At 46.4% G+C, this 20,650-nt stretch overlaps 4 protein-coding genes across 4 annotated transcripts; 2 read left to right on the plus strand and 2 right to left on the minus strand.

Annotated features, from left to right (window-relative positions):
- Positions 1 to 7: 7 nt before the first annotated feature.
- Positions 8 to 1,095, plus strand: MYCFIDRAFT_210589 (uncharacterized protein). Its single transcript, XM_007925707.1, has one exon. The coding sequence runs from the start codon at positions 12 to 14 to the stop codon at positions 990 to 992; it is 981 nt and encodes a 326-aa protein (XP_007923898.1). The 5' UTR covers positions 8 to 11; the 3' UTR covers positions 993 to 1,095.
- A 644-nt stretch (positions 1,096 to 1,739) lies between these two features.
- On the minus strand, positions 1,740 to 3,660 carry MYCFIDRAFT_162341 (uncharacterized protein). Its single transcript, XM_007925708.1, has 2 exons — positions 3,495 to 3,660; positions 1,740 to 3,435 (listed from the first exon to the last, which is right to left on the minus strand). Exons 1-2 carry the CDS (start codon positions 3,495 to 3,497, stop codon positions 1,873 to 1,875), a joined length of 1,566 nt encoding a protein of 521 aa, XP_007923899.1. The 5' UTR covers positions 3,498 to 3,660; the 3' UTR covers positions 1,740 to 1,872.
- A 489-nt stretch (positions 3,661 to 4,149) lies between these two features.
- MYCFIDRAFT_206925 (uncharacterized protein) lies at positions 4,150 to 7,070 on the plus strand (the record flags this gene model as incomplete). The annotated part of the gene is made up of 1 exon (XM_007925709.1): positions 4,150 to 7,070. One exon carries the CDS (start codon positions 4,150 to 4,152, stop codon positions 6,505 to 6,507), a length of 2,358 nt encoding a protein of 785 aa, XP_007923900.1. The 3' UTR covers positions 6,508 to 7,070.
- Positions 6,313 to 20,455, minus strand: MYCFIDRAFT_206926 (uncharacterized protein; the record flags this gene model as incomplete). Its single annotated transcript, XM_007925710.1, has 14 exons — positions 6,313 to 6,578; positions 6,614 to 6,643; positions 6,695 to 6,753; positions 6,777 to 6,923; positions 6,990 to 7,011; positions 7,073 to 7,127; positions 7,162 to 7,172; positions 7,208 to 7,315; positions 7,343 to 8,254; positions 8,318 to 10,087; positions 10,121 to 10,619; positions 10,649 to 10,656; positions 10,714 to 10,719; positions 20,433 to 20,455. 14 exons carry the CDS (start codon positions 20,453 to 20,455, stop codon positions 6,536 to 6,538), a joined length of 3,693 nt encoding a protein of 1,230 aa, XP_007923901.1. The 3' UTR covers positions 6,313 to 6,535.
- Between the last annotated feature and the right edge of the window lie 195 nt (positions 20,456 to 20,650).

Genomic DNA, 20,650 nt, shown 5'->3' on the forward strand with positions numbered 1-20,650 from the left:
TTGCACAAAAAATGCAGCTTATAATCATGAGTGAACATCGCGAATTCAGAGCCTTCATCAAGTGGCTCAAGATGCAAGTTGAAATCGCAGCCGCCGAGCCCTTCTCACAAAATGCTCTGGAAGTGGAAGAGAGGGAGTCGCCGGGCATTGACTGCCCTCTAGTCCTCGCATACATCAAGAACAACATGGAGCAGAGCAAACTAGCACCACATATTGAGAACAGACCTGGTGTCGAGGAAGGTGCGACTTGCAGCGAAGCACAATTTTTCGCGAAACCACTCGTCCCAACAGCGAGCTATGAACTCGCGAAAGAGGCGCTGAAACAGCTCGACGCCAAGGGCGGCGATACATTGCTCGTCAAGATCAAAGAGGTCGGAGATCCCATGGCTTTGCTGAATATCCCTGCTTTGACCTGCGCTCTGATGGGTCGGGTCCGTATCGTGCTGAAGAGAATCACCGAGTGGCAGAACCGTATGCTCTTTCCGCCTTTCGATCCACCTTCTGTCGCACTACAATGGCAAGCTACTGAAGTCCTCGATATGATTCAGACCAAAGACACGACAATCGTTGTAGGCATGGACAAAACTACACCTAACGCAATCGAAATCCTCTCCATCTCCGCCGATTCCAAGTCTCGCCAGAGCATTTCTTCCGGACCCATGTGGAATCAGACGGCAACTCAACACGCCTTCTCTGGCGAAATTCTAGACGTGAAATTCATCACTGGTATGCCTGCTGAAGTTTCCGGTCTCCTTCTTCTGGTGCAGGAAGAGAGGCAAACACGAGTCGTTAGATTTCGGGGCTCGATGCAGAAAGTCTTGTATACGTTTCCTGCGGATCCGAGTTTCAAGGCGCAAAAATTTGTGGTTGGTGGGAGGAGGGAGAAATCTCTTTGTGTGGTGTTTGGGAATAAGGGGCGGGAGTGGAGGGTGTTGGATCTTAGTTTGCTTGTGCAGGGGAGTGGTGAGATGGGAGGTGGGATGGAGATGTGAGGTATGTATGGCTTTGGGGGAGGTTAATGTACTCGTTGGTCAATTCATGTGGACGCCTTAGGAGTGTCTGTATTCCGGCCACGGCGCGTCCTTCGAGGTGTTGCGTGGTGGTACCCTCATCACTTTTGAAGCCCTCCCGCCTGCCTTCCCACGCTACTGTAAGCGAGTTGCGAGTATACAGAGACCTCGCCTTCGTTCCTCCTCAGTGCATCGTCTCTATGCTCCTTGCAATCTTCAGTGCGTATCTAATAAACCCTGAGCTTCATCCTAAGCACTCACACGCCCACTCAACCCTCCCACACCTCAAGCTCTCGTGAGGTAATCCTCCCTTTCTTCGCCAACATCTTCAATGCCGTCTGGCTAAGTCGAACCCGAGGACCTCCCGCACCCACAACTTGTACTGCGCGAAGCAACGCACGGACCTCAAAACGTTTCTGCGTGTGATGATGGCTTGACCTCATTACGACCCACCACTTCGTTTGTCAACATAGCGCTCCCTTCACCATTCGCATGCGGTGCACGCGCTTTTCTCTTACCTCAATCACAGCTCTACCGTCCCCGCCTTGCGGTGATGTATATCGCGGACCATGTGAAACCTGCCAGCCTCCTGCACGGCGTAGCACTCACTGGCACTGCGCACGATTGCAGTGCCACATCACTTTCTCCTCTTCGTTTCATATCACGCTGTGGCTAGAAATCATGTCAGTCGGGATGAGAATGAAGTTACGGTTGATTTTTGACGACTGGCTTCTTTTCCGCACGCTCAGGCGCACGGCTTACAGATCAACTTGTTCGACAACGCTTTCGTAGTGATCTATTCATTCCATTTCCTGCGCTCGTCTTCATGCTGCTAAGTCCAAAACGATGTCGCGTCACGCTCCTAGACAATCATATAAGACTCAGCAACAGACCTCACGTCTTTGCCAAAGCTGATGTCTTGGTTCAAATTCAGCAAGCTGACACTGCTGATATCGACTTCCACCCAAGGTCGACTCTTGGCGAACTTGACCTGCATAGGGAAGAATTCGCCTTCTGATTCTGCTTGGGCCTCAAATTCGAAAGAGCCGCTGGGGTTTGAATCGTCGACATCGCCGATGGTCCAATCTATGCTATCGCCGCTGACTTCGTAGACAGCGTCGAAGCTGGAGACGGAAGGTTCTGAGGTCTGGCATGGTATGACGACTGTGACGTCTTTCAGCGGATCGCTCCCCGTAAGCTCATATTCGACCGTCACGCTGTAAGTGCCGGGTGAGAGCTCGCTGGTCCAAACGGTGAATTTAATGGGAGGCTCGCTAACATCTTCCGCCTTGGCGACTAGTCGCCATCGCATGACTTGGATGCTGTTGTTGGCAGGGAAGCCTTTGCTTGTGTCGGTCAATTGGATGATGTTGTTGTCCTTGAATTGCTTCTTGTCGACCTTCGGATGAGCATTCAGATTTGCGCCTTTGATATCACCGACTGCCATGTCAAGTTTGATTTGCGTAAGGCTTGGATCTGTGATTCGCAGCTGCAGATCGCCCTTGACTTCGAATGACTCAATGGCACCTTCGCGTGAGAGTTTGGCAGAGATGGCCTCCCCGACTGTGATATGTACTGCATCTCCATGGGCGGCTGTAGTGCTCGCGGGCACAGATGGCTGGACTGGCTGGGCAGCAGGAGTGGGCACGCCTGCCAAAGGTGCACTCGCTTCTGCTTCTGCGCCAAGCTGGTCGAGCATTGTGTTTGTAGTCTTCTTCTTGCCAAGCTGCATGCCTTTTCCACGGGTCGCAAGAGGCTTGCTGAAGGATTGGTTCTTGGCTGCATTGTACGAGTCGTAGGAGTCCGTCATGCTGGGAGTGGATGCTGGAGGGGTGTAGGTGGGATATGATGGTGCGCGTGGCATGCCGCCCATGCCTCCACTTCCACCGCCAACCCGAGCTGCTCTCGACATCTCCTTTCTCTGCATCTCCAATTGCTTGGCTTTGCGTTTCCGCTCCTCGGAAGCTTCCAACTCCTTGTTCCTAGCAATGATCTCCTGGATGCGCTCTTCGTGCGACTCCATGTCCAAGAAGGTCTTGATCTGGCTGAGGGTCAAGTTCTCCCTGTAGCCCAGGGTAACGAGCTCATCGAAGGCCGAAAGGAGCTCGAAAGCACATCGTGTGATTTCCCGCTCGTCGAGACTCTTGCAGATGGAGCTCACAAGCTGGGCAAAGAGGTGAAGGGTGTTGATGTCTTGGAGGATGTTGGATTGGCGATTGGTGATCAGGACCATGTATAGCTCATCGAGGGGCTGGTATACGAATCGCACATTGTCTTGCTCGACCGTCGTGTGTTGGCTGGCGGTATCGGCGCGCTTTGGGAAGGAGGCGAGGAGAGCTTCGACTCTGGATCGCTGCATGTGTCGGAACTGGCGGGCGAGAATGGGCTTGCCAGAGCGCGTGGTGATGGCCGCGGAGAGCACCACCTGTTTCCGTACTGTGAGCTCCATGAACTACTCGAAATACTGTAGTTGGAAGTGTATACCATTTTGATGGAAGTTAAGCAATATCACAGGCTTGGTCGTCAAACAGTCCAATGAAGCAGTGGAATCAATCCAGGCCCAAAATGCTGTGTAGCGGGTGTGTGCGGCTGGCTGCTGGCGTCTGCCTTCTGCGTCTGCGTCTGCCTTCTGCGTCTGCGTCTCCGTTCGTCTTGCTCTGGGCCTCTGGCGCTGGTGTCGACAACTGGCAGTCCCATTGACCGCCGCAAGTCTTGGCACGGTTCGGCTCGGCTGATCCCGGCCCTGCTTTCGGACTGGCAACATATATCTTCTACTCCTCACTTGCTTCCTTTCTCCGACAACCACAACCACCGCGCCTCCCTCGACACACCACGCGGGCCTACCGTACGCTCGACAAACCCACGACATCCATCACGCCCATATGATTCATCCATTGCCGCCGCGCTCGCATCTGACCCCGCCACCCGACGACGCGACGTTTGTGACTTGAGCGTGACAAAGCCACCCACCACCGAACGCGTGCTTTCGACGTCTTTCTGACTCTACAACGTCACACAATCGCCCCGTAGCACTGCTTCACTTCCCTTTGAAAACCACGCGTATAAAATAACGCGTCTTGCCTGGCCGACACCAGACATGACCTCGACGGCCTTCGCCTCGTCCGTCTCCTTACCTCCTATGGACGACTCCATGGAAATGTCATCTCCTGCCCGCAACCATGATGGCGACATCGACATCGATTTTGATGATTACGGCGGCGTTGTTCACTTCACCGATGATGAGCGCATGCTCGAGGATGGCGAACAAGCCCGACCGGGCACTGCCACCGATGACATGATGGCTGATGACGACGCCTTCAACCTGACCAGCAACCCCGTAGTCGAGGCCGAGATGCAGGATGACGAACCATACCAGCACCAAGATGGAGATGAGGAACTCATTGATTATGATGAGGCAGAGCTACAGGACCACATTCCTGATCCAGACGCCATACCGACCGAAACTGTATCAGTGGAGTGCGGCCACACGAGCTTTCCAGTAGATGCGGAAACCGCTGCTAAAGCGGCAGCCACGGAAGAAGTAGTTGATGAAGAGATTCCGCGCCAGCTGGAAGAGCCACACGCCGAGCCAGCTGACACTTTTGCGCAGCCCGAGGAACCGGTCGCTTCCGAAGAAACTGTGTCGGAGCCTGTAGTTGAGCCAACAGTACAGCAGCCTGTGAGCACAGAGCTGGAGCCGGTCCATGAGACCTCTAATCACAACGTCGCCACTCAATACGAGACTGAAGGCGAAGAAAATCGGACTGAAATCGATGCTAGTCAAGCTGCTGCTGCTGCGGTGGAGTGGGATGAAGAGGCTCTCGAAGCCGCTTTAGACGACGACTTCCACCAAGCAGAAGAGCCTGCACAGAAGGCTCCGCCTCAGCTGTCAGGCACTATAGATACCTCCGCCGCGGCCTTCTCAGTAGATGCACCTCCCACGCCGACCGATACTGGCTTACATCCCATGGTGATCCAGTTTGGTGACCATGAATGGCCGTTGTTCAAGTCGCGTGCACAGCCAGATGGGCTCTTGAAAGATGACAACTTGGTCAATGTGAGCTTGGCTGAGCTTCTTTCTTCTTGCAAGCAGCGTCTGAACCAACGTCTTGGAGATGCCGTGTCTGAAGACCAAGACCTCGTGCTTGGATTTGATCGAATCGGCTTGATGCTTATGGAGTGCTCCACGCATGCATCAGCTATCAGCTTGAACGATGTCTTGGAGGTGTACATGAACCTCTACCAGAACGATGGAGTAGAGGATATCCCGCGACTTTCTATGACACTAACTACTCAATTGAAGTTTACGAGCCATCTGAAACTCCTCAAGGAAGCTGCTGTCTCAGGCACGGGTATGTCTACATACAACAGTACTCACGATCAAGGCGATGTTGAAGAGTACGACGAGGAAGATGATGAAGGAGAACAAGAAGAGGATGGCCAGGAATACCCAACAGAGGCTCATTATGAGCAGGCTGAACACACTGAAGACGATGTCGCTCGACGCTCGACCCAGAATGTAGAAGAGCGTCAAGAGGAAGGACAAGACTACCATGAGTACCAGGAAGGAGACGAGAATGGCCAAGAATATTCCTTTGATCAATATGAAGAAGGTAACTATGACGACTACGACGAGAACGCCGTTCACGACCAGGATGCCACGGGCACTGGCGATGCTCATGTCAGCGAAATTGTCACGGCAGAGACTTTCAATGAAGGTCATGAGACCGTGGCTCCCGATTCGACTGCGACCTCAGCTACAGTTCGTGCTGACGCGACGAACGATGCTGGTAAGTACCCCACCGAAAGCGACTACGACTTCGACTATGATCTAACGGCTTTGACCTCAGAGTCACACGAGAATGGTGGTGACGATGAGTTCTCGGCACTTCTCGATGCATACGATGAAGAGGCCCGGCAAGCAGATGCTGCTGAGACTGCACAGCATGCCGTTGATGATACCGCCGACCATGCTGCAGAAGCACACCAGGATGGCGAAGAAGCAGGCCACGATGGCACATATACCCTTGATGATACAGGAGAATTCGTCAACGAGGACTTCGCCGAATACGCACAGGGTGAAGGAGATGACCAAGCAGAAGGCACTGGATCAGGTGAACATGAGTCTGCTGATGTGGTCGAGCCTGGTGCCCAGCATGAGAAGCAAGATTTTGTCCAGGCTGACAACATAGAACATGACCAGCAGCCTGGCGAGGACGAGGATCAGTTCCACACCGCTTTCGACCTCCTTGATGAGACTGAATTTGAAGAAGGCCAAGAGGCTGCTCAACAGGAGCCACACGCTGAAGGAACGAACGAGCCACTACCAGATGAGGAGAACAACAACTTCTACGATGGCATCCAGAAGCCTTCCCTTCCGGCCGAGGACGAAACACCCAATGGCTCCCTTCGTGGCAAGCGCTCTTTCGACGAGCATGCAGATGAAGACGAACTGAACTTCGACGAGCACGAGTCGAAGAAGCCGCGGGCGGATTGAGTGATACGTTACACCTCGGACCGGCGGCCTACGGAACGAGCGAGATCTGGCCCTGACCGTTTCGGCCTGGTCTCCAACACCCTATTAGTCTGCGAGATCTCCCGACAGTTTTATTTGCAGCTTACAAAGACTTTGACTAACATCGAATTACTAACAACAGCATATACGTCGCCTTTCGCCGCAGCACTTTTGCACCAGGATTTGTGTATCGAGCAACTGTGGCGGCCAAGGTAGGTGCGGATCCATCTTTCTAACCAAAGCAGGGCAACTTGAGCGCGAATGGAGGCGAATGGAGGCGACTGAGCTGAAATAGCATAAGATTGTTGTTCGCTGCTGTGTGCAACGAGGTCAAAGGGCGATGGCATGAGAAAAGGCACAAAAGGCGTTTGATTTATGATACCCATACAGTACCTGGACTAGGCGTCGGATGGTGCATTCTGTCCTGCTGCGTTATCTTTCGTGGGCGCTATGCCTGCTCGCACTCTGTGGCGAAGCAGGGCGAACCTTCAGATACCATGCTGCTGTTTTTGTATAGTCAATTCTAGTTGAATTTCAGACGTTTCACGAAGAGGCTCTTTGGAATTTGCTCATGAGATGCTCGTGGATACAAGCTTCGTGATCTGTGAGCTATCTATGTCTGATCTGATGGAAGACTCAGTGTCCATCTGCATCAAGGATGATCAAGCTGCTCCGTAGCGACTCAATCATCAAGAGCGACACGGCGCTGCCAGCGAGACAACATCGCCATTCCGCCGCACTTGCACTCCCCGCAGACCATATATAATTCATGTACGACCAGAACGCCACGCTTGGAAATGAACTACCTTAGAAGAACAAGAGCTCATCATCTTTCCACCCAATCTCCACCAGAGCCTGATGACAACTCTTCTCCAACGCTTCCGGTCCACAAATCAGCACCATCGCTTCTCCTCCCTCCCCATGAACCTTCCGATCAACAAATTCCTTCAACAAAGGCGCAGCAATCCTTCCTCTCAACCCACCCCATCCCTCCGGCGCCTTTGTCAACGTATAAAGCACTTGACACCGCTCCGAATTCTCCGCCGCCAACCCATCCAGCTCGTCTTTACACAGAATATCTTCGAAAAATCGATTCCCATCCAGAACGACGCATTTCGTCGGATCGTCTTTTTTCTGCATTACCGCGCGTAAGACTTGGTAGATGGGTGTGATCCCACTGCCTCCGCCGATCATGTAGAAAGTTTTGATGGGGGTTGGTTGGATTTTTTGGTTGATTTTGCAGAGCCCGTTTCCGAGGTATTCGAATTTTCCGATGGGGCCTTTGAAGGCTAGGGGATGGCCGAGTGGGAGGGTTTCTAGGGACATGCCCATTTTTCCGCCTTGGGGATGGGTTGAGGAAGGGGAAGGGAAGTAGATTTTTATGAGGACGTCCATGTAGCCTTTTTGTGTGGGTGGGGATATTGGGGTGTAGCTTCTGATTATGGGTTCTCGTGTTACCGGGTCGCGGAGACGGATCATGAGATGTTGACCGGTGGGGAGACCGAGGATTTGTTCGTCGTGGTCGAGTTTGAATTTGAAGATTCTTGTGTCGTGGGATATGGTTTGTTTGGAGTGGAGGATTGCTGTGCGCCAGGTTCTGGAGTCGAGGAAGAGTGGCCGTGCTGATGTATCCTCATCTGGTTGGATGTCTTCGCCGGAGAGAGCTTTGCGGCCTTCTTCGTCGAGGGTGCCGATGTGGTAGGTTGGCATCATTGCTTTTGCTGTTTCGCTGTCTGCGTTGCAAAGTTGTTAATGACTTCGTTTCCTCGCTGTAGATAGGTAGAGCGGTCACTTACGAATAGCCATGAATTCGTCCGTACTATCCAACCCAGCTGCAGAAATAATACTTTGAGCACCACCAGGATGGCCTTCCAAGAATTTTAGTCCGTCGTAGACCTCTCCATTGACAACGAACCATGGTGACTGCTCGGTATCATGTTTTCGTAATTCATCAATCGTGATTTTCGTGTCACTCTTTTCGTTCGTCATCGTCACTTCACCAGCAGCTTGGGTGACTGGTTCAGCAGCGCTCTCGCCGCCAATTTGCTCGCCCCAGTAGCCATTTGTCAGGTTACCACCGGCCTTCTTCACCCGCTCCATCCAGCCACCAGGCATCAGGGCAGGTTGAGTCGGATGCTCGAAGCGAAGGCAGTCATTCTCTTTACTGATCGTCAATCTATACCAAGGATTGTTCATCATTCCAAGGACGCTCCAGTACATATCACGCGGTTGTAGATTCATACTCTCGTCCATAGCTCGCACCAGGATGTCTTTGGCGTCGGCGAGCTCTTCCACAGCGATATCAAGGTTCCAGAAGCACCAGCAGAAGCTGTTCTCTCGCCAACCAAAATCGAGCGTCCCGCCATACAAGTTCTGCGGTTGCGCATCTCTGTATCGATCTTCTGCGTAGTCGATGTTGGCAAGGCGCCATGTCTTGGCTTTGTCTAGAGAGATCTCGACTCTTGTGACTCTTCTTCCTCCACCTGCATAACCATAGCCTTTGACTCGGTAGTTCTTTGGTGCACCCACGAGACATAATTGTTCTTCGTGTGCAGGATAAGCTATGGCCGAGTTCGTGCTCAAATCGTAGATGGCGTATCTCTCGTCCATCCACCATTTTGGGTCGTTTGCAGACTCCTCAGGCGACACCATAGTCGGCAATACTCTGTTGTCGTAGATGTGATACCAGTTGTCACTGGGCTCGGCAGTGACGATGAGCTTTTTGAGCCATTTGACGCTGCGACCACCGATCTGGCCAGGTATTACTGCTCTCAAAGGCTTTCCATGGTCGGGACGTAGCATCTCGCCGTTCATCTTGTGGGCCAGCATCATGCCACGATTCTCGTCCATGACCCAGTTCAGCTTGACTGAAGTGCCATAGTAGCCGTTCGGTAGCTTATCGGCTCCTTCCATGCAGACGTACTTCGCTCCACGTTTGGGTTTGGCTCTTCTGATTACATCAGACATGAGCGTGCCAGTAAATATGGCCGTCGAAACTCCGGCTGCTCCCCAAGAGAAGCCTTTCGTTTTGCGTACCACATTTTGCTCCTTGCGACGGTTACCGGCACAAACCAAAGTGATTGGATATGTATGTTGCTCGTATTGCTCTAGTAATTCACGGAAGGTCAGGGTGATTGGATGCTCAACCATGCCCTCTATGCTGAATGTCCAGTCAGGTATATCCTCATCTCTGACTCGAGGAACATGGCCATGGTTTCGTACGTAGAATAGCTCGGGACTGGTGAGAAATCCTTCGTTGTACAAGTCTGACAGAGGTGCCTCGACGTTAAAAGGATGTACTCCGGTCAAGCGAATGAGCCTGGGGTCTCGTGGTAACCAGCCATCTGGTGTCTTCTTGTCGAGTTCAAGAACTTCCGTCGGCTCAGAGGATGTCGGAGGCAAAGGGAAGTCATTGTCCACGCTTTCTGATTCCGACTCGGCCTTCTCACTGCCACTGTCTGGGGGCGTAGGTGGAGCAAGGACGGCAGCTGATGTCCGCCGCACCGCATCGGCGGGCGTTACTGAAGCAGCAGTGACGCTCATTGCGAGAAGTGTAGGGCTTCTATGGGTTAGGAGATCAACTGATTAGGGTGACAGGATAGACATGAAGGAAGTTGGGGGAGCACAGCACAGCACAGCATCCCTCCATTTCGCTCCAACGGCCCAGCATCCCAAGGCCTCGGTTTTCTCTTCGTCATGATGGCGCTCACCGCTCGGCGTAGCGTGGCGTGGCGAGGAGATGCATGTTGGAAGGAAGGCAGCAAAGAAGTCGAGATGGCATCGCCGCGGAAACACAATAATGACATCGGCGGGCATGCACCAGAGAAGCCAGGAATCGAATCTATTCACGCTGCCGTAGAACCGCCAGTGCGGACCACCCCAACGTTGTTTTCTTATCTCCCATGCTGCCAGATTGGGTCGAAAACCCGGGCCAGACAAGGCCATCAGCGTATTGTGTCGCCGGAGATGTGCTTCCCACTCGCGAAATGGCTCAGTTGTCAAGGTTTGTACGTTCTCGAAAATGCCGCAGCGGTGAAGTGGTGAGAGTGCGCTGGCCGGGATAAGGTTGCCATTAATATTGCCATTGCCACTGGCTTCAAACGTCCATTCACTCTATCTCCACTCAGACCTCTAGCGAGAAGAATTGGTGGTGCTAGCACGTAACAGCTGTTTTAGGCTTAGACTCACGGGTTACTTATCCGAACAGCCAATCAAAACACTACCTAAGAATTCTTCCTGCTAGAGGTCTGACAGTAAACCGCTCTATTTTAGTACGGCTATAGAGGTCTAAATAATAATATCGACAATACAACGCTTTTAGCACAACTTTGTATAAGGCGATTATAGCGCTAGTAATTGCGAGTTATTTAATCTAAAAAGCAAGTATATGCGACGAATACGCGTTAAGATATACTAATTCTTATAGCGTAGGTCTAGGTCGGCTACGTATAGCTATCTAACTACTAATACTACCTAAATATTAACTACCGAATATTAGACATATATTACTTAGCGAAGGTTCGGACGATATATTAAATTAATTCCTAGTACGGAAGTCCCTATATACGACTACTTTCTATCGAGTTCTCGTCGCCTAGCTAATAGTTACTAGAGGCAACGATATCGTACCTATACTAATTTTCTATTAAACACTACAAGCCGCTAGCTTTGCTACTTACATTTAAGACTCTTACTTAGCTCTATATCTTAAAGTATAGCGTTGCTTAGTTATTATTAATAAGCGGAAGCTATTTACTAATAACTCTAACCTTTATAGAAAGTTAGCGTATATTCGCGGAAAGAGGTACTAATATATGCCTTAATTCAAACTCGTATTACTACTAAATATAGCATTAGTTATAGTATATCTACGAGCACCGGATCTACTATCGCCGCCGTCGCCGCCGTTACTAGTCGATCCGCTAGCCTTATCGATTATATCGAAGATATTGCGATCCGCTACTTCTACCTATTCCTTATTAGCATCCTAATCGAGTACTATATCTTCGATAGGTCTACGGTCTCTATTAGTCGCCTATGTAGTCTGCTTAGTAACGGTTATTAGGCCTTATATATAGCGGGCGTTTATATTATTAAACTTGTTAATCTTTAACTATATTATGTCTATACTAATCTACTAGATATTATTAGAGAGGGCAAACTAGGCACTTGCATTCTGCTACTTTACAAACCTATTAATACGGATCTTGTCTATACGATTAAACATATCTACGCTCGTATCCTTTTCGGTACGATAGCTTGTACGCTAGACACTATTATTAGCTTTAAACATGTTCTTTAGGACACGTACGGCTTCCCTATTGCCTACTACCTTTTCGAATGTAGCCGTAAGGTTATATATTAAGTTGCTAAACTGTTTAATATCCTCGGAGTATTCGTAGTTATAGAGCTTAAGTTGTTTATTAGAAGTAACTGCCTTACCCTTCTTTCTAGAGGGATTAATAGTAGCGGTCGAAAGGATAGCTTTCTAAAGGTCTTCGGTTGTACCTTCGTTAAGCAACTAGTAGAAGTAGATTATTATTTAGCTATAGTTATCTTATCTAGAGCCGAGGAAGTATAGGATTAAGGGACTAATAACCTAACGAAGATAGCTAATATCCTATATATAGATAGTATATCGAACGCGTATAAAGATAGAGATCTCTTAGAGTATGCGGCATATACTAGTAAAGGCGTTATCGGGTATCGTAGTAGTATTAGAATCTGTAGTACCTGCAGTATCGGCAATAGTAGCAGCCTAGGGATCTGCCTCTACCTTACCCTCCTAAGCAGCGAAGCTAAATGCCTTCTAGTAGATCTTATAGATAATGTCGAGGAGTACTTATATAGAGAGCTTCTTATAAACTGCTTCCTTTACGATATCGATACAGGTAACACTCTTCTCTATATCTACAGTACTACTAAAGTTAAGCAAACCGCGGTTAACAAGCTCTTATATAAAGAGGGCGAATACTCTTGCGTTAAAGGTCTTCTTAAGAGTACTCTATATACGGAAGAACTTAAAGTTCTTTAGATCTACCTCCTTTAGACCCTAGTAATCGATATTAGCCTATATAGATACCGAATATAGTAGCTTTTCACCGGCCTTGTTAGTAGTCTAGTAAGTGCGGAATACTGTTATTGCGATGTTTATAAAGATATAGAACTATACTAGAGATAGTAGCAAGAACTTGCGCTAGTCGTAAGGCTTACTATACTTAATAGACTTATAAATAATAGACTATATACGCTCGATAGTAAGCTAATCGCTAACATAGATTATAAGGCGAGTAGCCTATATTAGAGAGTCGCGAGGAATACCTATATTATCGAGAAAGATGTCGTCGTATACTAGCTTCGAACCCTTAGTAGAGATCTCGTTATTAAATAATATAGGCTGCGAGTATACCTTGTCTATACCCTTAAACGAGGACTTAATCTCTAGAAACGATAGAACTTCTAGACCCGCCTTTATAAGCTTCTCGTTAAGAGATCCGACGATCGATTCGATTGCCTTATAGATCTAGAAGATAGCTACATTCTTAGAAGCTTCGTCCTTATTGCAGTTGTTAATAATGTTCTCGATAAGAATAGGAGTAGAACGATCTAATATATCCTAAGTTAGGCTACTAGCAGGGATATTACTACATTCGCTAATAAATAATATAGTTATAGATACCTGTTCGTTAACATCTCTAACGCCTTAGTCTTTCTTCTTTTAAGCACGGTTAAAGTTGTCGTAAGCGATCTAGATTAGGGCGCTTAAGGCTAGGGCTTGGATTATTAGTCGCGTTTGCTCGGCGTTCTTCTTAATAATCGCCTAGATAGTCCTATATAATAATGTTAGCCCTATATTATTAAGTGTATCGATAATATAAATCGGAGCGCTACTACTATAGACTAGGTATAGTCTAAGGGCTTTAGCTATAAAGGAAGACCTCTTCGTAGCTATAGAGTAGATAATAATGTACGTAAGGGTACAGATGCGCTTATAGAAAATTGTACGCTTATCTTCGAACGATAAAGTATACTACTTATAATCCCTATAAGTGTTAGGAAGAAGTTTAAAGTCTAAGAGTTTGAACTATATTAGGGCGCGGTTTTGGATTGCCTTAGCTATAGTAGACAGGCTCTTTAGTTGCATGCTTTACTCTGTCTTATATAAGTCGAAAAAGTCGATACCGATAAGAGACTTTAGCTCCTAGCGCATAACTATAGTACTAACTAGTCCTTTATTTGGCTAAAGACTTATAATAGTATCTATATTCTTGCGGTATGTAGTAGTGCCTAGCTTTCCTACCTATATAACTAGTATCTTCTCGAAAGGCATAGTAAGTAATCTTAGTTCTGCTATAATATGCTAGTACTTCTGCTTCGGGGTTCTGCCCGTAGAGGGAGCCTCGTTCTTAATGTCGTTAAGGTTGCTAACCTAGTTACTATAGTCGGCCGGATTGCGGTTATTATCTTTACTAGCCTAGCGCTCGCGCTCTAGCTTATCCTCGCTAACCGGCTATTTATTAATACTAGTATCCTTATCGTCGGTTTTATCGTTATCGCTCTTATTAGGCGCGATATAGTTAATAGCTTTAGTCTTACTTATACGAGTCGACCGACGAGGTACAGCGATTTCGCGTAGTAGATTAGTCGATAGCACTAGGCGCTAGCGAGGTCGAGTTAGTAGATTGCGACGGATCCGATCCTCTACTATACGCTACTCGGCATCGTTATCTAACGTAAAGATAGCTTGTCGGATACGGGCTTATCGAGCCTCTTCTGCTCTACGCTCTTCTTTATCTTCCTTATCTTCCTCGTCTTCTTCGTCTTTATCGTTATATCTTAGGAGAGGATAATTATCGCTCGTAGGCGCATCCTCTATACTTAGGTCTTACTAGCTATTATACCCGCTAACGTAGACTTACTAAGTTTAATCGCTTCGGTATAGCAAGTCTAACGTAGGTAGCGCTATACTTAGGTTACTCGAGTCTTCTATAGTTACTATAGTCTAAATATGCGAGCGTGTTTAGTAAAGGCGTATATATATATCTTTATATATAGGTAGTAAGTAGGATCTAGATAGAAGTAGAGAGGCAAAAGCGGAGAAGTCGTTTGTTTACTACCCTAGCTAGTTATATATACTAGCGTACGGATAATAGCTATAGACCTACGCGGGAACGTGTATTCTACCGTCTGCTTTGTATCGTATTAGGTCCTTAATTAGTATTCTCGAGCAAGCCGCTTGTTCTTATTAATTAGGAGTAAGTCCGCCGCCTCTACTAAAGAGGAAATGCTAAGTCTATATCGTCTATAAATAATGCTATAGCCGCGGCGTTAATCTTGTCGTTAAGAGGATATTAAATGAAACTATGTCTTTACTCTAGGCCGCCGTCGTTATCGTATTAATTACTTTTGCTAGCGTAGTTTTACTAGAAATGCGCTTAGTCGACCTAACTTAGTCGGCTTCGGAGAGAGCGAGTTTAGGTGCTAGTTTAGGTACTAGTTTAGTGCTAGTTTAGTGCTAGTTTAGTGCGTAGCAATGTCAATGTCGATACTAACTTAATATTAATAATATAGCTTCTAGATAGGGAATTAAACACTTAACTAAACCTTACCCCTCTGCCTTCCCCTTCTAACTAAGCTATTACTATCTAAGCTATCCTAGGCACTAGCAATAAGGGTATATAATAGCACTGCAATTTACGACCTTCAATTAATAATAATCGACTAAAACGAAGCGTATACCTAGCTGCAACCGGGTATTAGAGTTGCAGTAATCCTTTACGCCTAGTTATTAAGTTATATAGGGAACTCGAGGGATTTAGGCTATTTAATAGTCTTTTCTAAGGCAGCTAGCAGCCTAATAAACTAGTAGAGGTAACTGCCTATTGTCTAAACCTAAAGAAATTAGTTCTCTAGGATAGGTTTTCTATAGCGGCACTTCTTCGGAAGTATATAAGGTCGAAGTTTAGTAGGCATGTTTACTTAGTTAATTCGTAACGTGTCTTAAAGGGTTAAAAGCTCGAGGTCTATATCGTATCCGTAAGAGTGACTCCGGGTATTGCCTATCTATAGTTTTTTGCCTCCGGTCTATCTTTTTGCCCTACTTAGTGCTATATGCGCTAGCTATAGATTTTTGCCTATAGAGGGTATAGATAGTAGATATAGCGGTAAAGGGTGCTTAGCCTTAGCGAACAATAGTAGGGCGAGTAAGGTTAGATAGCTACGTACTGTAACGTAACAATAACAATAGCCGCTGTCTTAGCGCCGACTTTACTTATTCCTTTGCTTAACATTTATCTTCTTTATTACGCTTCTAAAGCAACGTCGATTCGCCCTTCTATGCGCTATTATTAATACTATTAGCAGTATGTCGATCGCTATCCCTACTATGCCGTTCCTTTATCCTTATTGTCTTTGTCTTATATATATTTAGATAGTCGGAAGAGACTCTATCGCAATGTCGCATTCGTGTCGCATTCTAGATCTCGTTATACTAGTATATACTCGATAGTCGTCGCGCTCGAGTAAGGCACTTTTGCTAGTGTTTTCCGTAGAGATAGACTTAGTCGTATAGGTTAGTTATATTGTTATAGGAAGCGTAAAGTTAAGGAGCTAGGATTCGAAGAAGGACCGAGTCCCGCTAAGCCCCGGTTTTAGTATAGCAGAGCACCCGATTAGCGGGAATAACGCCTACTTAGTATCGTAACTGCTCGAAGAACAATAATAAAGATTTTGCGCCTTCTTATAATACCTTCCTATAATAGCACTAATACGACTATACTACCGAATACGGCGTATAGAAGATATAAAAGAGCTAGGAGTTAATAACGGACAAATACAATAAAGGCTGTATACCGCTCCTCGATACGTTCTTTTATACTAGATCTATCGCTTTTCGATGCGTTCTTTTACAATACTAACGCGATAATAGCAAACTATACGACGTGTATCCGTAACGCTTATCCTCTGCCTAGTATATAGGCGAAAGCATTAGCACTAAACTGGCTTCTACGGCTACTAGTAGCGCTTAGACTTCGTATACGGGAGCCCTCTCTATAAAGGTCTTTAGCTCTCTCTATACGGCGAATATTATAGCTACTACGAGAGACAAACACTTTAGCTAGTTGCTCCTACGCTTCTTCCTCTATAATCGTAGACGAATGCGGCTTATCCTCTGTCTCTATCTTATCCTCGTTACTAGTTTCCTCCTCGGACGAGTTCTTAATAACCGGAGCCTTGCCTTTACCTATGCCTAGCCGCGGCTTCTTAGTACGCAGTATAGTAGATTAGGTAGACTAATCTATACGCTTCTAGGCGGAGGATAAGGCACTTGCTACTAGACGAGAAGAACTAGGAATTAGCGGGAGGACTACTTAACCGGGTCGCGGAGGAATTGCCTATATGCCTATCGTATACTAGCGGATAGTATTAGCGTAGGCAGACTAGCGCAGTCTACCGCGTATATTAGTAAGCTCTTACTATCGCTCCTCGTCCGATAGCGCGCGCCGAGGCTACTATAGTTACTAGGTATTCTCCTTCTCGATCCTTCGCTTCTCGTTCTTCTCGATCTTAGCCTACTTAGCGGTCTCCTAGTCGACGAAGACCTGTTTAGTAACGCTATTAATAATAGTATATAGCTCCGGAATGCATTCTTAATATAGCTAATCTACTAGCTCCTTAATCTTCTTAAGCTCCTCTTTATTAACGTTAACCTAGCTATTAAAGTTGCGTACGCGCTTAAAGATATCGGAGACAGCCTACGTTATACGATCTTTTATAAAGAAGCTGCTAGGGATTCGAAAGCGTCGGGTATTAGCGTCTACGTCGAATAATGCCTCGGCCTTCTCTAAACATTACTTCTAAAGATATAGCAATGCGTATACAGGTCTCGATCTAGCACTAGGCGGCGTAACTAGCTTAATATACCGGAGCTCCTTTAGTAGCTTCGGAAGAGTCTCTATTAGCTCGGGGTTGTATTAGTTATAGCAATCCTTCTTATTAGCCTTGCCCTTTAGATATAGGAAGAGAGCCTTGTCCTCGCTATACTCTTTATTTATTATAATGCGATAGCAACGCTCTAGATTGCGATAATAATCATTTAGGGCTCTAAGTAGAACATCTAGCACCTTTGCTCGGGCTACGAGTTTAGTCTTTGTCTAGAACTTGCTAGTCTTAGAAGATAGAGCTATATCTTCGTTAGAGGCAGCCTTACTACGTATATCTTAGTCGCTAGCTCCGCCTATATCTTTACTAGGTATCTCGACTTGCGATAGTCGACTTAGTCTAGCGCCGCTACGACTATAACTACGACTACGTCCGCGACCGCGACTACGACTGCTACCGCGACTACAAGAAGCTAGTATAACCGCTAGTAGGTTAGAGGTCTCGGGCATTAACTTTAAGCTATTATTAGCCTAATATAGTGCAAAGAGTATAGCTCGCGGGCGGTAGAAGTACGGCTTAGATAACTAGCCTTCTTCGAAAAGTAGCTTTATATTTCGAGAAATGCGACCGAGGCGTTACTAGAGATTACCTACGTCCCTAGTAATAGGGAACTTGTACTAGATTACATCGGCAATATTAGGGACATTAAGTCTAACGCTAAACGCTATAGTTACGCTAATACACCGAATATCGGAGTCCTTCTTAAGATACTCTACACATCGAATGTCTTAATTAGAGGGCGGGATCGAAGCGGTATATACTATAATTATGCGGGTAATATTAATACTACCTAGTCCGTATATATAACGCTTCTTTAGATCCGGATAATGCTTTATTAGGAAAACAAGCTAGCTACGGACAGTAGCTACGAAGTTAGTAATATACTTTCGGCTATCGATAAATACTAACGACTTGTATATCTTCTATAGCGTAGCCTCGCCTTCGGTAATACCTACTATGCGTACAATCGCTATAGTAATAGTCTGCTCGGCGGCGGTCTCTTTAGTAGTAGTCTCTCTAGCAGCAGACTCTTTAGTAGTAGTCTCTCTAGTAGTAGACTCTCTAGTAGTAGACTCTCTAGTAGTAGACTCTCTAGCAGTAGCGGCAGTCTCTCTAGCAGTAGCGGTAGTCTCTCTAGCAGTAGCGGCAGTCTCTCTAGCAGTAGCGGCAGTCTCTCTAGTAGTAGCGGCAGTCTCTCTAGTAGTAACGGCAGTCTCTCTAGTAGTAACGGTCTCTCTAGCAGTAACGGTCTCTCTAGTAGTAGGATATCTAATAGCATAATCGATAACGAAGTATAGGCTATTACAGTTGCCTAGGTTCTCTTTGCTACTAAACTTAGTAATATATATAACCTCTAGACGGTCGATACTACTACGAACAATTCTAGTCTAGAAAGGCTTGTTACCGATATTGCGTATTCTAGAGTGCTTAATTACATACTTAGTTGTAGCCTCGGATATAGTAGCGGATATATATAGTATTAAGGTGTCGATACGAAGATGCTCGCGAATCTAGTAGACCTATTCGACGGTAGTTAGTATATAGAACTTGCGTAGCTTAAGACGACAACGATATACCTATAAATACTCTAGCCGGAAACCGGACTCCTCGCCCTATTTATAAATAAGATAGCACTTATCGTATACCTAGAGACTAATGCGATTACGAACAGACGGCTTTCGGAGTAGCTAGCGGAATTGTAGTATAGCTACCTGCTCTAGACTAAGAAGGATATACTAGATCTTGCTATTCTTAATATTGTCGTATATACCTAGGTCTAGCTTCTTTGTCTCTACTATAATATAGCATAAGCGGACTAGGTTCTCGCCTCTTCCGATACGCTCGATAGTAGTAGCCTACTCTACGCCGAGTCGATTAAGTAGTACGATCTATATAGTAACTATCCTAGTTAGGAGAGTAAATCCCTAGAATATAAGGCTCTTACCCTCTCCTATACGAGCGATTATTAGAACGTCTGCTTAGCTATAGATAAGCGTATATAGGCATTCGATCTGCGCCTCTATTAGCTAATATTCTTCGCTTAGATATAATATATCGAGGATTTTTACTAAACCGGCGATAATAATATCGCGCTATATAGGCTCTACTTCTAGGTATTAGCCGGCTTCCTATACTATCTCTTATATAAAAGCAAGGCTCTCGGTCTTAATATTAGCGCATCTTCTCTTAAAATAGTCGAGGAATCGATTACGTCTTCCTAGAAGTAGTATTAGTTTCTTAATGCTAAAGTCGGGGCACTTACGGTTAATAGCTATATAGCCTAGTAGCGCTACCTAGTAATAAACTAGTCGAGCGGACTTAATAGCCGCATTTAGCGCCTTCTCTTCGTTACGCCTCTTATAGCGCTACTTTTAGCTTATTATTATATACGGTATATTCGGGTTTGTAGATTAAATAGACTAGAGGTACTATAGGTTAGAGAGACTACGTAATAAAGAACAAACGGGAAGAGGCGAGTATATACCCTAGAAACGCGTAATATACGCGAAGTCCGTACGGCTTGCTTATAGAAGTAAAGGACGATAATATAATAATAAGGAATCGAGATATAGCGAAGTAGATACTTAGAGGTTTTAGAGCGTACTAGAAAGGTAGATTCCCGTAGTTGTCTAAGTATTATATAGCGTTTCTTTATCTATAGGTATATAGGTTAGGTAGGCTCTATAGCTAGTATATCGAGAGTGTCTATATTTACTAGCTATAATATTCGTATTGCTCGATTTATTTTTATACAAATAACGGGATAGGAAAATTTATTATATTACCTAGGAACTGTCCTATACATTTACTATAGTTAGAGTCGTAGTTATTAAGCTATAAATCTATCTTTATAAAGGTAGTAGTACTAGACCTCTATAGTACTACCCGCTCCTAGCGGTTTGCTATTAGGCGCTTCGCTTGAGAGGAGGAACGACGCTATACCCAATGTAGTATAGTGCTGTCACGTGCATCCGAATTCCTCACTCATACAGCATATACTCCTCTCAACGAAGCGCCTGAATGGAGGTAGCATTCACTCGGCTTGGCGGAGATGAAAGAACGATCACGTGAATCCTTGGCAGAACCTCTTCCCGCATGCAAGCTTATCAGGCTCTACAGAAGCCTGGCATACCCGCCCGGAGAAGCACTTCTTCGCCCGCTATTGCTATTGCGATGTATTTGC

Source organism: Pseudocercospora fijiensis, assembly GCF_000340215.1.
Source record: "Pseudocercospora fijiensis CIRAD86 unplaced genomic scaffold MYCFIscaffold_2, whole genome shotgun sequence".
Lineage (NCBI taxonomy): Eukaryota > Fungi > Ascomycota > Dothideomycetes > Mycosphaerellales > Mycosphaerellaceae > Pseudocercospora > Pseudocercospora fijiensis.